At 35.0% G+C, this 12851-nt stretch overlaps 1 protein-coding gene across 11 annotated transcripts in view; it reads right to left on the bottom strand.

Annotated features, from left to right (window-relative positions):
* NAALADL2 (N-acetylated alpha-linked acidic dipeptidase like 2) overlaps window positions 1-12851 on the bottom strand; it is a 1320599-nt gene that overhangs the window by 469623 nt on the left and 838125 nt on the right. For all 11 annotated transcript variants that reach the window (XM_027061407.2, XM_053221202.1, XM_053221203.1 and 8 more), the window contains one exon: window positions 6765-6915. In XM_027061407.2, coding sequence (XP_026917208.1) covers window positions 6765-6915 — 151 coding nt within the window. The remainder of the gene's footprint in view (window positions 1-6764; window positions 6916-12851) is intronic.

The following is a 12851-nucleotide window of genomic DNA, read 5'->3' on the forward strand; positions in this document are numbered from 1 at the left end:
TTGCATATGATTCAATCTAAATTTGTTCTGATGTCATACTGAACAATTTGAACATGTTGATGTCTAAACCCGTAGGCAAGCTTTATAAATTTAGCATTGTATTTTATGTTTTGTTTCACTTGCAACATTACACTTAAGCAAGTGTTAAAAGCAGGGAAAAAACAAACACATGAAGCCAAGCGCTGTTTTTAACATTAAATTTGAATCATTTGTCAGATATCACACCAAATGCAACTCTGATTTTCATAAATCTATTTACCTACATTTTATGGTTGATGCCAGATAATGTTAGTAGAATCCCCATTTGGTTAGAAGCTCTGCACTTGGGATTTAAAGTCTGGTTATGTTAATCTAGTTACTTTGATTAGGTCAGTTTCTCTAAGTATCAATTTACTTATCTAGAAAGTGGGGACAATAAAAGCTGTCCTGCTGAAAGATCTAATAAGATAAAGCATACAAACTAGTCCTATAAAAATGTAAAACTAATTTTTTCTGTTGTTTCCATTAGCTTCTTATACTAATTGTGATGGAAATTCACTGATAAATCATTTTTTCAAGCAGTGGAATTTATCATCTTGGAATCCCCATAGATTTTTATGGGAACTTTGATTCTTAAACAAATGGATTATCTCCACTGAGTATGTGTTTAATTCAAAATAGAGAGTTCCAAGCACAATAATCAGTAAAGAACATCCTGAGTGACTAATAAACTACGTGGCACACACATATTATCTATGAACATAATCATTCAAAATATTCTCTAAGGGGCTGTAATCTCAGACATTCTAGCAGTTATAAATTTCTCTGTTTGAGATCAAGAAAACCTATGTAACTAAAATTATTTTTCAAACAAAATTTAAATTTTTGCAAGGAGCAGTTTGAATTTAAACAATCTATCTTTTCAATATGGTGCAAATTAAACTCACCAAGAAAAAAATCAGCTTAACAATGAGCCACTCTTTAAATAGTTCTTAGAATCAATCAAGTTGGACAATATTTCATGTAAATCTGAAGCCTTCAGGACACATACAAGAACCACCAGTTAGAGTAAAATAATAAAAACACAGACACTTTATTTCTTCCCAACAAAATGACAAGGCATTTCATGCTGTGAATATCTAACACTTTGTTTTGACAACTAGGCACATATTTATATTTCCTGCTATTCTAGTGAGGGAATAGTTCAACACTGTCTCAGTTGATTTAGTGCCAACTGAAGTCAGTCTTCTGACATTTGTCCAGGTAACTGGACCAAGAACACCTGGAGAAGACTTGTCACAAATTACAGTGATATTCTTTATTCTTTGAATGGTTTGTGTTGGCAGAGGTGATGTTGAACAGACAGCAGGTAAACAACACACAGATCCACTGAATTGTAACACTGGGAATATTAAATAAACTGTGTCGTTTGATACACTTCACTAGAGTAAAACCACTGAAAAAACCCTTCCTCTCCAGAATTTGAAACAAAGAAAAAAAGGGGAAAAAACAGGATTGTAACAAATGGAGGGACATATACACAAAACTTTAAATCAAGATGGATTTCAGAAAGTAGGGTATAAGGATAATTAAGTCTAAGTCAAGATAAAAGAAAATTTGGATTTCAGTTAACTAGCTGTCCATAGATTAGACAGGCAGTTTTTGGAGACGGTACTAAAAATAAATTCTATATCCAGCAGAAGTTTCAGAAGATAAATTATTTTTTTTAAAAAAGAATATGGAAAGAAAAGAATTTTCAACTACTAATAGTATTTTTGGTCTGGTTGTCAGACAATCTGAAGCTTAGAAATTGGGGAAGGATTTTCTTTTCCATGTTTCAACATAGGCCAAATGATATATCTTTAAAGATACCCATTTCTCACCTCCCTATATTTATTCTCACCCTTAGCTTTCTGGTTCACTCTTTGTTTCGAGCTTTACCAATTAATACATTAAAGTTAAGTATATCTTTGTTTATAACTGGTCACTGGTGTTATAATTATGAGCAGTTACTGTAAATGTTAGTTCTTATTCCACATTTCCATGAGCCCCCAGCTAACATGATGATAAGTTTTTGTCACTCAAAACCATATGAGCCCTAAAGTCTCTTAGAATTCTAAAATTAGATGGTTCTAGGGAATGAGGTATGCTTCGACTATAGTTTATTATAGTCGAAATACTTGTAGCAAGTTGGTGGAAGCAGTATGATGAAGTCTGCTATTCTGGACACTTAATCTTTGAAACATTTGATAATTTATCAAAGGAATTAAGAGAATACATTAGACTTTAAATATCCTAATATCTTAAGCAGAATTTCTGCTGTTTTGAGTGGTACAATAGGTGTGAAAGAATTGACAGGAGCATTTAAGGAGAAAAAAAAAACACGTATTTTGTAAACAAACCTGTCAGAGGTACAATGCTTATAGACACTTTTTTTTTTTAGTTTTAATTAGGTTAATTAGAATCAGGGTACAGCCCAGGGTCAGAATCATCAAAGACAAGTAGTCATGTTAAGGGAACAAGTTACTCACTCAACCAATATTTACTGAGAGCTAATGGAGTAGAAAAACTGGGTCCAGGATCCAGAGCACATATATTCCTCAGTCCTGATTGGCATGGAGGCAGGGAAATGAAAGGCAGCAATATAAGATATTGAAAGAACAGTAATATGAGGTCACAAAGTTTAGGTCAGTAGTCCTAGTGGTCCAAATGTGATTTGGCAGATGAAGCATAGAGTTCTTTAACTCATTGGGTCTCAAAATTCATTTGCATCACCTGAAGAGTTTGTTAGAACACAGAAAGTTGGGCCCCTCTTTCAGAATTCCTATTTAAGTCTGGGGCAAAGTTTTAGATACTGCATTTCCTTACAAACCATCTTGTAAATCTGTATCTCTATCTATGTATCTATGTATTTATTATATTAGTATGGTTCCTTTTAATGTGAAGAAAATAAGGTTCATTGTGGTTAATATGCCAAATGAAGGTAAGGGCTTATTTCTGTTAAAAGAATGGGACTTTTTTTTCAGTGTTATGGGAGGAAAGGTTATTTAAAATCTTTTTTACTCTTTGTTCTGATTCCATAATAATCAAGAACTTTTTGGATATGCAATGAGGCTTACTGAGAAAACCTATCTTACAGAAGTTCCTGTGTCTTATGTAAATCCATTTGGATCATGTATCATGGAAGAGTGCCTTGGCTGTCTTGTTTAAAAAATACCTACTTGGGGCACCTGCGTGGCTCAGTTGGTTAAGCATCCAACTTCAGCTCAGTTCACGATTTAACGGCTCGTGATTTCAAACCCCACCTCGCTCGGGCTCTTTGCTGACAGCTCAGAACCTGGAGCCTGCTTCATGTTCTGTGTCTCCCTCTTTCTCTGCCCCTCTCCCACTCATGCTCTGTATTTGTCTCAAAAATAAATAAACATTAAAAAATAATAAAAAACACCTACTTGAATCAATACAAAAATTGTGGTATGCTTCCCAATAATAAAAGAAAATGACTTACTGATACATGCAACAATGAATAAACATCAAAGACATTATTGTGAGCAAAAGAACTTGCACACGATATACTTACTATGTGTTTCTATTTGTACCAATTTCTAAAATGTACCATGATATTTGTGAGACTGGTGCTTAGCAAGGGCTGGTGATGGGAAGGACTCTGAACTCTCAGACGTGATGAAAATGTACTACAGCTAAATAGGCAGAGAGATTACATGGGTATATCCTTTTGTCAGTTAAGATGTGTACATTTCAATCTGTGTAAATTTTCTGTGTAAAAATAGCAAGTGGCGCTGTGGGATGTGAGAGATGTACAGACAACACAAAACATAAAACTAGAAATGTAGATAGTTAAGGAAGCCAGGTGAGGCATATGGAAAGTTCATTATGCTATTCTGTTTATTATACATACATATATTAAAAAACAAAACCACACACTTGGATTTTTATTATTCCATACCCTTCTTTAGAACTTAATTATCCTTAGATTAGTTAATAAAATAAAATTCCTAAAACTGGAAAAAGAAGTGTTTTTATATTACTTCCTCTAATAATCATTTACCTAACTATAATGTAGGGTATTAAGTCAGATACTTTTATTCACTTTGAACCAATATTTATTTGTAGTTTTTATTTACAATTCACAACCTGCCTTCTCCTCTTCCCTCTCTTCCTCCCCACAAAATTGAGGAGGGTTGCATTACATGTTTTAAAAATGTGACCCAAACCCCAAGATACAGAGATCTTAAGACAATTGCAGGAGGAAGGGATAAATGAATCAGAAGCCAGTGGAATAGGTCACTACAGTTCATGAGAGCTTCTCAGCAACCAGAGAAAGGAGAGAAAAGGGTTGAATCTTTTCATTTTCTTTGTTTTATAGAAATTAATATGTAAAAGAGAAAAAAGAGACCCTCCCCCGGCCACACATATACACTGGCATGATATTTGTAAAGGAATTCTTCATGTGAGTACATTAAGAATAGAGTAATATTATTTATTGCATTTGTATTTTGTTATTGGGCCTAAGAATTCTGACTTATAATTTTGCCCCAAATGGTTAGTTATTTCATCTTTGTTTAAGAATGTAAGCAGCAAGTGTGATTACTCACATTATAAAAATGCTTCTGTAAGAAGGATTCTAAAGGAATGATGGAAGTAGAAAATCATGATTTAGCAAATACCACAGAAATAATTGTAACAAACAAGAGTCATTGATGAATGCTGTTATTTATGAGGAAAGTACAATAAAAAAGAGGATATTTAGGTATCCTTCTAGTATCTTCCCAGAAGATATCCATGAATTACAACGGGGAAAAATAGTACCAATACAGGAGAGAAAACTGGCAAACACCAGTTTGAAACACATAGTTTTCATAACCAAGGGATAAAAGTTAATAGCATGGGAAATGACGCATATCCGCAATATGTACCTCCTCACATAATACACTGAGGAGGGCACACCATCTCTTCTGCAGTATTCCTGCCAAAAACCTATAACCACAATTTAATCATTAGAAAATATTGGACAAACTCAGTTGAGAGATTCTACAAAATAAACTGCCAGTGTTCTTCAAAGGGTCAGGGTAATAAAAGAGATACTGAGGGATTATTTCAGATTGGAGAGGAGTAAGGAGACAAGGTAACTGAAATGTAGCATGGAATTCCAGACAGGATACTAGGTCAGAAAAAAAAAAAAGTCTATAATTAGTTAACAGCACTGTATCAATGCTAATTTTATGGCTTTGGTACCTGCATAATATTATGTAAGATGTTAATACGAGAGAAAGCTAGCATTAAGTTACACAGATTTTCTAAATTCTCTATTTAAAATTGTTTGTGAGTTGAAATTATTTCAAAGAAAATAAGAGAAAAGAAAAAGGGGGAAAAAAGCATTCTGAGATTGCCTGAGAATCTGACCAACATTTTGCTAGATAATACCTGATTCTAATTTATGAAATGACTGGAGCCAAAAACAATGTTAAGAGCAAATGGGGGTGATTGAGCAATTTACCAATTTAAAAGGAGTATTCATAAAGTAGCTTTGCGATAGCATGGCAGCCTACTGATTCATCACCAAGAGTTAGCCTCCACATGTACATGCCTGATGCTGAGCTGTAACAGCCCAGGGAAGTCAGAGCATTTGCAAATGGGAGAGGTGGAATGACATTTTTGGTGATGCCTAGAAATTGTAGATGGGCACTTCCTAATTTTAATTTCAAAATTCTAACAATGAGACAATAGACTGTAAAAACACAGATCAATAAGGTCTCAAGAAAAATTCTTAAATAGATTATTTAAAGTGTACGTGGGAGGACAAAGCAGTCACCAGTAGACCTAACACAATTTATAAATTATAACTCATATTTGACTTGATAGACTTCTTTCTTGGAGAGTTATTGATTAAGCAGAGAAGTTAATACAGATAGAGAGAGGATAACTGGACTTGAAGAAGATAATTAGAATGTTCTTTGTGATGTTTTCTGGAAAACAGGGAGAAATTTTGGCAAAATACATGAATTATTACATGAAGTTTTTGTTACTTTAATTACTGGCAGTAGTGTCATGGCTAATGGGTTACTATCACCCTGGAAGAAGGTTCACAGAACTTCTTCTTTGGCCAAGTCTGTATTAACGGACTACTTGTTAATACACTGGACAGAAATTCAATGATGCAGGAAGCACCTGCCAAAATCACAGGTGTCTTCTCTCTACCACATGACCTCCCCAATAACATGAACACAACTTATTGAGAAAGGGAAGGATATTTGATGCAAAGATGGCCATCTCTATGCCACCAGTGACTGATCCCTTCCTTTAGAAGCCAGACAAGTCGTTCATATTAACTCCATTCTTTTCCAACATTATTTCCACTACTCACTCAAGACCATGTGTAACCCTAGACTCAGTACTGAAAGTAATTACAGACATCCGAAAGCAGCAGCTATTTCATCCTTCTAGGTATTTTTATGTTTTCCACTATTTGGAGTGCCTGTCCCACAGAGTATTAATTTATCTTTAAGTCAATCAATAATAATATAAAATATGTTTTCTCTTTGTTCACAATACTGCAATTTACCCAAACATCTATTACAGACTTCCAAAAGAGTTTTATTCCAACAAAGGGTAGCCTATAATTTGAGCAGATAAAAAAAATCATTTTTTAAATATGGGTGGTAAGAATTTTCCAACTTTGCCATTCCTTGATTAATTTAGGTGGTATGTACTCATAAATTACAACCTATAATAGTTAAGAGGATAATAAAGATTAACAACACACTTACCCACACTTGGATAACCAGGCGTAGAAGGGTCTCCTCCTGGGTTCAGTGACACCATGAAGGTATCATAGCTAAGATTTGCAGTCTTTGGTAAATCACAAGGATCAATATATAGAAGAACACCACCAAATCCAGCCTTTTCCAATAAAGAAAGCTAAAAGAGGAGAAAAAAAAAACTATTAAAAATATCAGATGCAAATATCTACTGTCCTGAACCTTCCTGAGGGCCCCCACTATACCAGTCACTCTGATCTCTGCCCTGGGTGGGCAAACCAGATCTCCCAGATATAGCAACTGAGGAATACAAGGAACTAAGGGGCCTCCCTCTGAGTGGTGAGTTCCTGCTCTGTCTCTGTCACTAAGGATTTTGAAAGTAGTTCCTGAATGGGGTAGCTAAGTGGCTTAGTTGGTTAAGCATCTGACTCTTGATTTCAGCTCAGGTCATGATCTTGCGGTCCATGAGATGAAGCCCCATGTCAGGCTCTGGGTTGACAGTGTGGAACCTGCTTGGGATCTCTCTCTCCCTCTCTTTCTGCCCCTTTCCCTAATCTCTCTCTCTCTGTCTCTCTCTCTCAAAATAAATAAATAAACTTAAAAAAAAAGAAAACAATTCCTGACTACTTCATTTGAAACATATCTAACGCAGATTCTTCTCTCTTCTTCAGTAAGTATGATGGGGAGGATGAACTTGACATTTCATGTTCTTTTTGTTTTAACTTGGTAAATTAATTTTTTGGGGTAAAGAGCTTGTATACTTTAGGGTGATTTACCTGATGTGGAAAACAATAATCATAATTTGCTAATCCATTTGTTTTTCCTGAGAGGGGAAAGGTACTTAGGGGACACTGGGGAAAGAAATGATGGAGATGATGGCTAGGAATCACATTAAGTGTAGGCAGTTGCAATTCACTGTGTGACTCTAATTAACACTTGTGCTTCACTTCTCAATTACTGCTTCTCTTGTTTATTTTTACAGTGGACTAAGCAATACAGTAGCTTGTGGATCTGGCTGGACCCCACCATGAGGACAGAATCATGCTTATCTTCTCTTCCAATGTTCACTTGCACTTAGGGGGCACATAGTAGACATTCAAGAGTGTCGCTAAATGAAAGAACGAATGAGAAAGATGCTGGTTTGGCATGGCAGCTACTCTTGAAAAAAGAGAACTCTAAGAAAATACTTAGGATGTGCTTCTATTGGAAAAATAAAACACAATTGTACCTACAATATGGTTTTTACATAAAAGAAGTTATAGTAGAAAAATAAAAATACTTGATGTAAGTACATCACATTCATGGCATTTTTTCAACTCCTTTAAAAATATTCTGTAATTTCCCATTTTTGAATAATGGACAAGTACATATTATTTTAATTAATACATATTATATTAAACATACTTTATTATCAATCAGAAAAAAATAACCCTGATACCCTAAGCAAAGAATGTTTAACTCACATGTTGAGTCATGTTTTTCCTATCAGTGCTTTAATGAAAAGGGAGAAGAATTTAGGGAGGGGGGAGAAATGAGAAAAGGAAAAAAGAGCAAAGAACATGTCGATAAGAAGGCTGGATTTAAGACTGACTCTGAAAAGCTCACACTGAAGTCCTTAGGCAGGGTTTCTAATGTTTAGATGCTGAAATTGCTATTTCTAAAAAAAATGATCAATGGAATGATTTTGAATGTTCTGCTTACTATAGGAGAACATATTAAGAAAGAAATATGAACAACTCCAGAAAACAATTTCTAAGTATTAGAAATTACTTTTAAAAAATTAAGTAATTCATGATCACTAGACAAAAAAAAAGATACAGGCAAATAGTAACAATCCTATTATCCTATCTGTCAAAAAGTAGTAAATGTTAATATTTCTAAACTCTTTTATTAGGGCTTAGGCACATATACACATTTACTTACAAAATAAGACCACTTACCATAAATTTTGCAACCTTTCTTTTTTTTCTCATCATACCATATACTAAATATTGGTCCATGCTGATAAGTACACTTTCATATAACATTAATAGTTGTACACTGTATATATGTGAATGCTATAAATAATACAATAATAAGATGTAGAAATGCTGCCAAATGTTATTTAACCAATCCTTGACAGTTATTTACATGAAATTTAACTTTTTGTATCATACTTCAACAAACTTCCTTATAGCTAAATCATTGCACAAATGTATATTGTCATGAAATGTATTTCTACAGAAAGAATTTGTAGGTGAAAGTATTACTATTTTTTATGATTTTCGATAAAATATTTTCCCTCCAGAAAAGCTATATATAACTAGCTACATTCTTACCAGTCATATATCTGAGTACTTATTTCCTCCATCACCAGCATTGAATATTACTTTTTAAGAAATATTTGCCAATCTAGCCAAAAATTTACCGTCCATTTTTTAAAAATTACAAGTGACATTAAATTTATTTTTGCTCGTAATTTTGGTCACTTGCATATTTTCTGAAGAATTACCTGATAGTGAAAATTTTTGTGATTCCTGGGGTACTTATCCATTCACAACTATATACTGAATGTCACTTTTGCACATAATATGCTGGTATTGGCATATGGAGATAAGTAGGACAAAGTGCCTGCTCTTAGGAAGTCAGTTAACCAGTGGAATGATTAATAGTTTTCATCTTAAGTGTTAACCCCAATTAACTGGCAACTAGTGGCTGCCTGGGGAAGCATTGCGAGGCCAAGTTCAGGGTCAGTGAAAAGTGGAAAATAGCTCTATGAGAGATGTCTGCCATGGACACAAGAAAGGTAAGTGATGCTCCACATTTTTTGGTTGTTGTTGACCCTGCTCCAGTGGGACAGTCAAATTATCTTCAAAAAATCTCTTTTAAAAAGGTCAATACATTAACTATTTGACTGCTTAAACTTTATGACACCTCGTGACTTAGAATTTATCATAGTCAAAAATAAAATGCTACAGTTGCATATTTTGCTTCTTGTGCTTATGACTGGTAATACATTGTGATTTCTTTTATAATCAATATATACCATGATATTTTTCTATACTTGACAGCTTATAATGAAGCTATGTAGTTTAATAGTATAGTATCTCTTGCCAGAGTTGATTACCTCCCTACAACCCTGAAGAGATAGCCTTATATGTGATTTTATCCCCTCTTCCCATCCTCTGTCTGTAATGGTTGGACCTGAGGGGGACAGGTCTTCAATGTTGTCAAATCTGGTTCATGATGCTGTCCCTTTCTGGCCACCACAGAGCTCCTAAATAAGTAACTTGGTGGCCTAGTTTCAGAAATTATTATGGGATTTCCAATGAAGTTGGCAATTGAGGAAACTGCCTATATTAAATCAAATAACAAATGTTCCTCTACATTGTTAGAAATGCATTTTGAACATGGTGAGGTAGTGGTTACCTAAAATATTCAAAGGATCTACTCTTGTAGTGAGATCATATTCTTTAAAAATGCATTCAAAAGCAAGTCAATATAAAAAGGAGTAAGCTAAGCTGTCACTGGGTTGTCTGCTTTTGACTGTCCCTGGAACACAAGTAGAAGTTATTAGCCCTGCCCAGAACCCTTCATACTTTTAGATCACTTGAGACCTAGGATGATTCTACGGGGGGTCTAATTCATGAAAAGAGAAGGCAAATGTAAAGCTAAGATTTCTTAACACAGAAGTTTGATTATCTTTTGTTTCTCTCTCTCAAGTATATTACGTGATAAGTTTAGCGTTCTTCATCATGTTTTCTACCTTGTAAACTAAGACAGTATTTGACATAAGAGGGAGACACAAAAAATGAGTCAAGCAAATGGCCCTGAGCTCAAGTGTTACAAGGTCATGAAGAAGCAACTCACAGCCACAGGCTAGAATAGTGTACTGAGCCATCAGTCTGTATCACCCTGCAAGGGCACCATTTCCTAATTTACATAAAATACTATAGGAACACATTTCCATGAAAGTAGAAATCATTAAATCAGCCTCCTACCCTTTTATTTAGCTCAAGGACTTACTAAGTCTTTGGTGCCTGAGATACGGGCTGGGCTAGTAACTGAGAAATGGTCCCTAGTCTACCCTGGGACACTTCGGTTTGTATATGCAGAGTCAGTCAACTCCCTTCAAGCTAGGTCATAATTCCACCAACAAACGAGACATTATTTGAAGCAATTATAGTCCTCAAAGTAAAATTTTATTGTATTTAACTTTTTTAATGTTTATTTTTGAGAGAGATAGACAGAGCATAAGCAGGGGAAGGGCAGGGAGAGAGGGAGACACAGAATCCAAACCAGGTTCCAGGCTCTGAGCTGGCAGCACAGAGCCCAGCATGGGGCTTGAACTCACAAACTGTGAAATCACGACCTAAGCTGAAGTTGGATGCTTAACTGACTGAGGCACCCAGGTGCCCCTACTGTATTTTTTATCTACAGGAATTAATAAGGATTTTATGGGTATTTTTAGTAGCACTAGATTGTGATCTGCTTGAAGACAGGAATGCTGTAGCTTCAATTTATATCCCCAGTGCCTAGAATAGTACCTGCTACCAAATGATTTTTCTCTTTTTAAGTTAATGAATAAATTAGTGTGTGTATCAATGAATGAACAAATGAATACACAGTGCATATGGGTACAAGTGTATTACATGAATATTATTTTGCTCTACATTTCACACCCACTGGCTGGAAAACATGCAATACATTTTGTGGCAGCTTGGATATACATGTGCTGGAATGTGAGTAGAAGTATTAAACCAGCTTATTTCTGAAATTAACACACACACACACACACACACACACACACACACACTCAATTAGATGTGTTATGCTTAAACTTCCATAAAAATACATAATTAAAATAGAATTATTTTGTTTTGATTTTTGTGTTATTTCATTTTATGTTTTGTTATCTAAGAGTAGAGACAAGGAGTGTTAGAGACTAGCACACTAGGATTTGAACATGTGAGTTTGTCTTGTTGACAGGGTCTTGCAGATAAAATGTCTTTGGCTAACTTCAAGGAGGCTGATCCCATATTTCTTTCTGTGAAACATATTAATACATTTCTCCTTGTGTATAGTGTATCAAGCTAGGTCTTAACAGTTGCCAAATAATTGCTTCTGAAATAAATGGTACTACAAATCCACGGGCAGGATATAGCAGCCTTATTGAACAGATCTTACAAATCTCAAAGCTCCCTGAAAACTACTCACTCAGAGAGTAAGTAGTTTGGTACCTAAAAATGGTCCCACATAGGTTTATATTTCCACTGTCTTCGGGCAGGCAGCATGTGGGTGGCTGTATGGTATTCCTATATTCAGGGGGAGAAAAAAATCATTCAAAGAAGATCAAAGCCAGGAAGAGTGAAAGCGAAAGGACCCTGTTCTGATTCCTGACACTTATTAACTTCTGTTCTTACTTTTCAACGAAAACATTTTTTTTTCTCTTCCAGAATGAAGGTGCTGTTATGAGGTAGTCAATCCACTTCCTCAGTATCTTCAATGTGAATTCCACAACTAGACTCCAATCCATTCATAGATGTTCCTAAGTTGTCAATTCATCCTTTTGAATCCATCAAATGTCAGCCTTGCTCTTTTTATTTTCACTGATTACAATGCATGGAATCCCTCAACTACCACCTAATTTCAAGAACCTGAAGTTGAAAGCTTGTGTTTTCCTCTGTTACTTAGGTTCCTTAAAACACTGTCCAAGCACTAGAACCATTCTTCTGGCCTCCATAGCTAGAAAAGCTTTCTGAGTCTTCATGTGAAAACAAGAGCAAATATAACAATAAGAGGACCTTAGTCTTACAGATAAAATTACAGTCTACTGTTATGGGCTGAATTTTTTTCACCTTAAGATACATATGCTTAAGTCCTAATCTTCAGTACCTCAGAATGTGACTATATTTGGAAATAGAGTCTTTAAAGAGGTAATTAAGGTTAAATGAGGTCACATTTATGGACTCTAATCCAGTATGACTAGTGTCCTGAAGAAGAAGAGACGTATCAGAGATGTGTGTACATGGAGAAAAGGCAAATGAGGACACAGCAAAAAGGAGGTGATTAGCCAAAAAGAAAGGTCTCAGGCTAAACCAAACTTGTTAACACATT

This window comes from Acinonyx jubatus, chromosome C2, assembly GCF_027475565.1.
Source record: "Acinonyx jubatus isolate Ajub_Pintada_27869175 chromosome C2, VMU_Ajub_asm_v1.0, whole genome shotgun sequence".
In the NCBI taxonomy this organism is placed as follows: Eukaryota; Metazoa; Chordata; class Mammalia; order Carnivora; family Felidae; genus Acinonyx; species Acinonyx jubatus.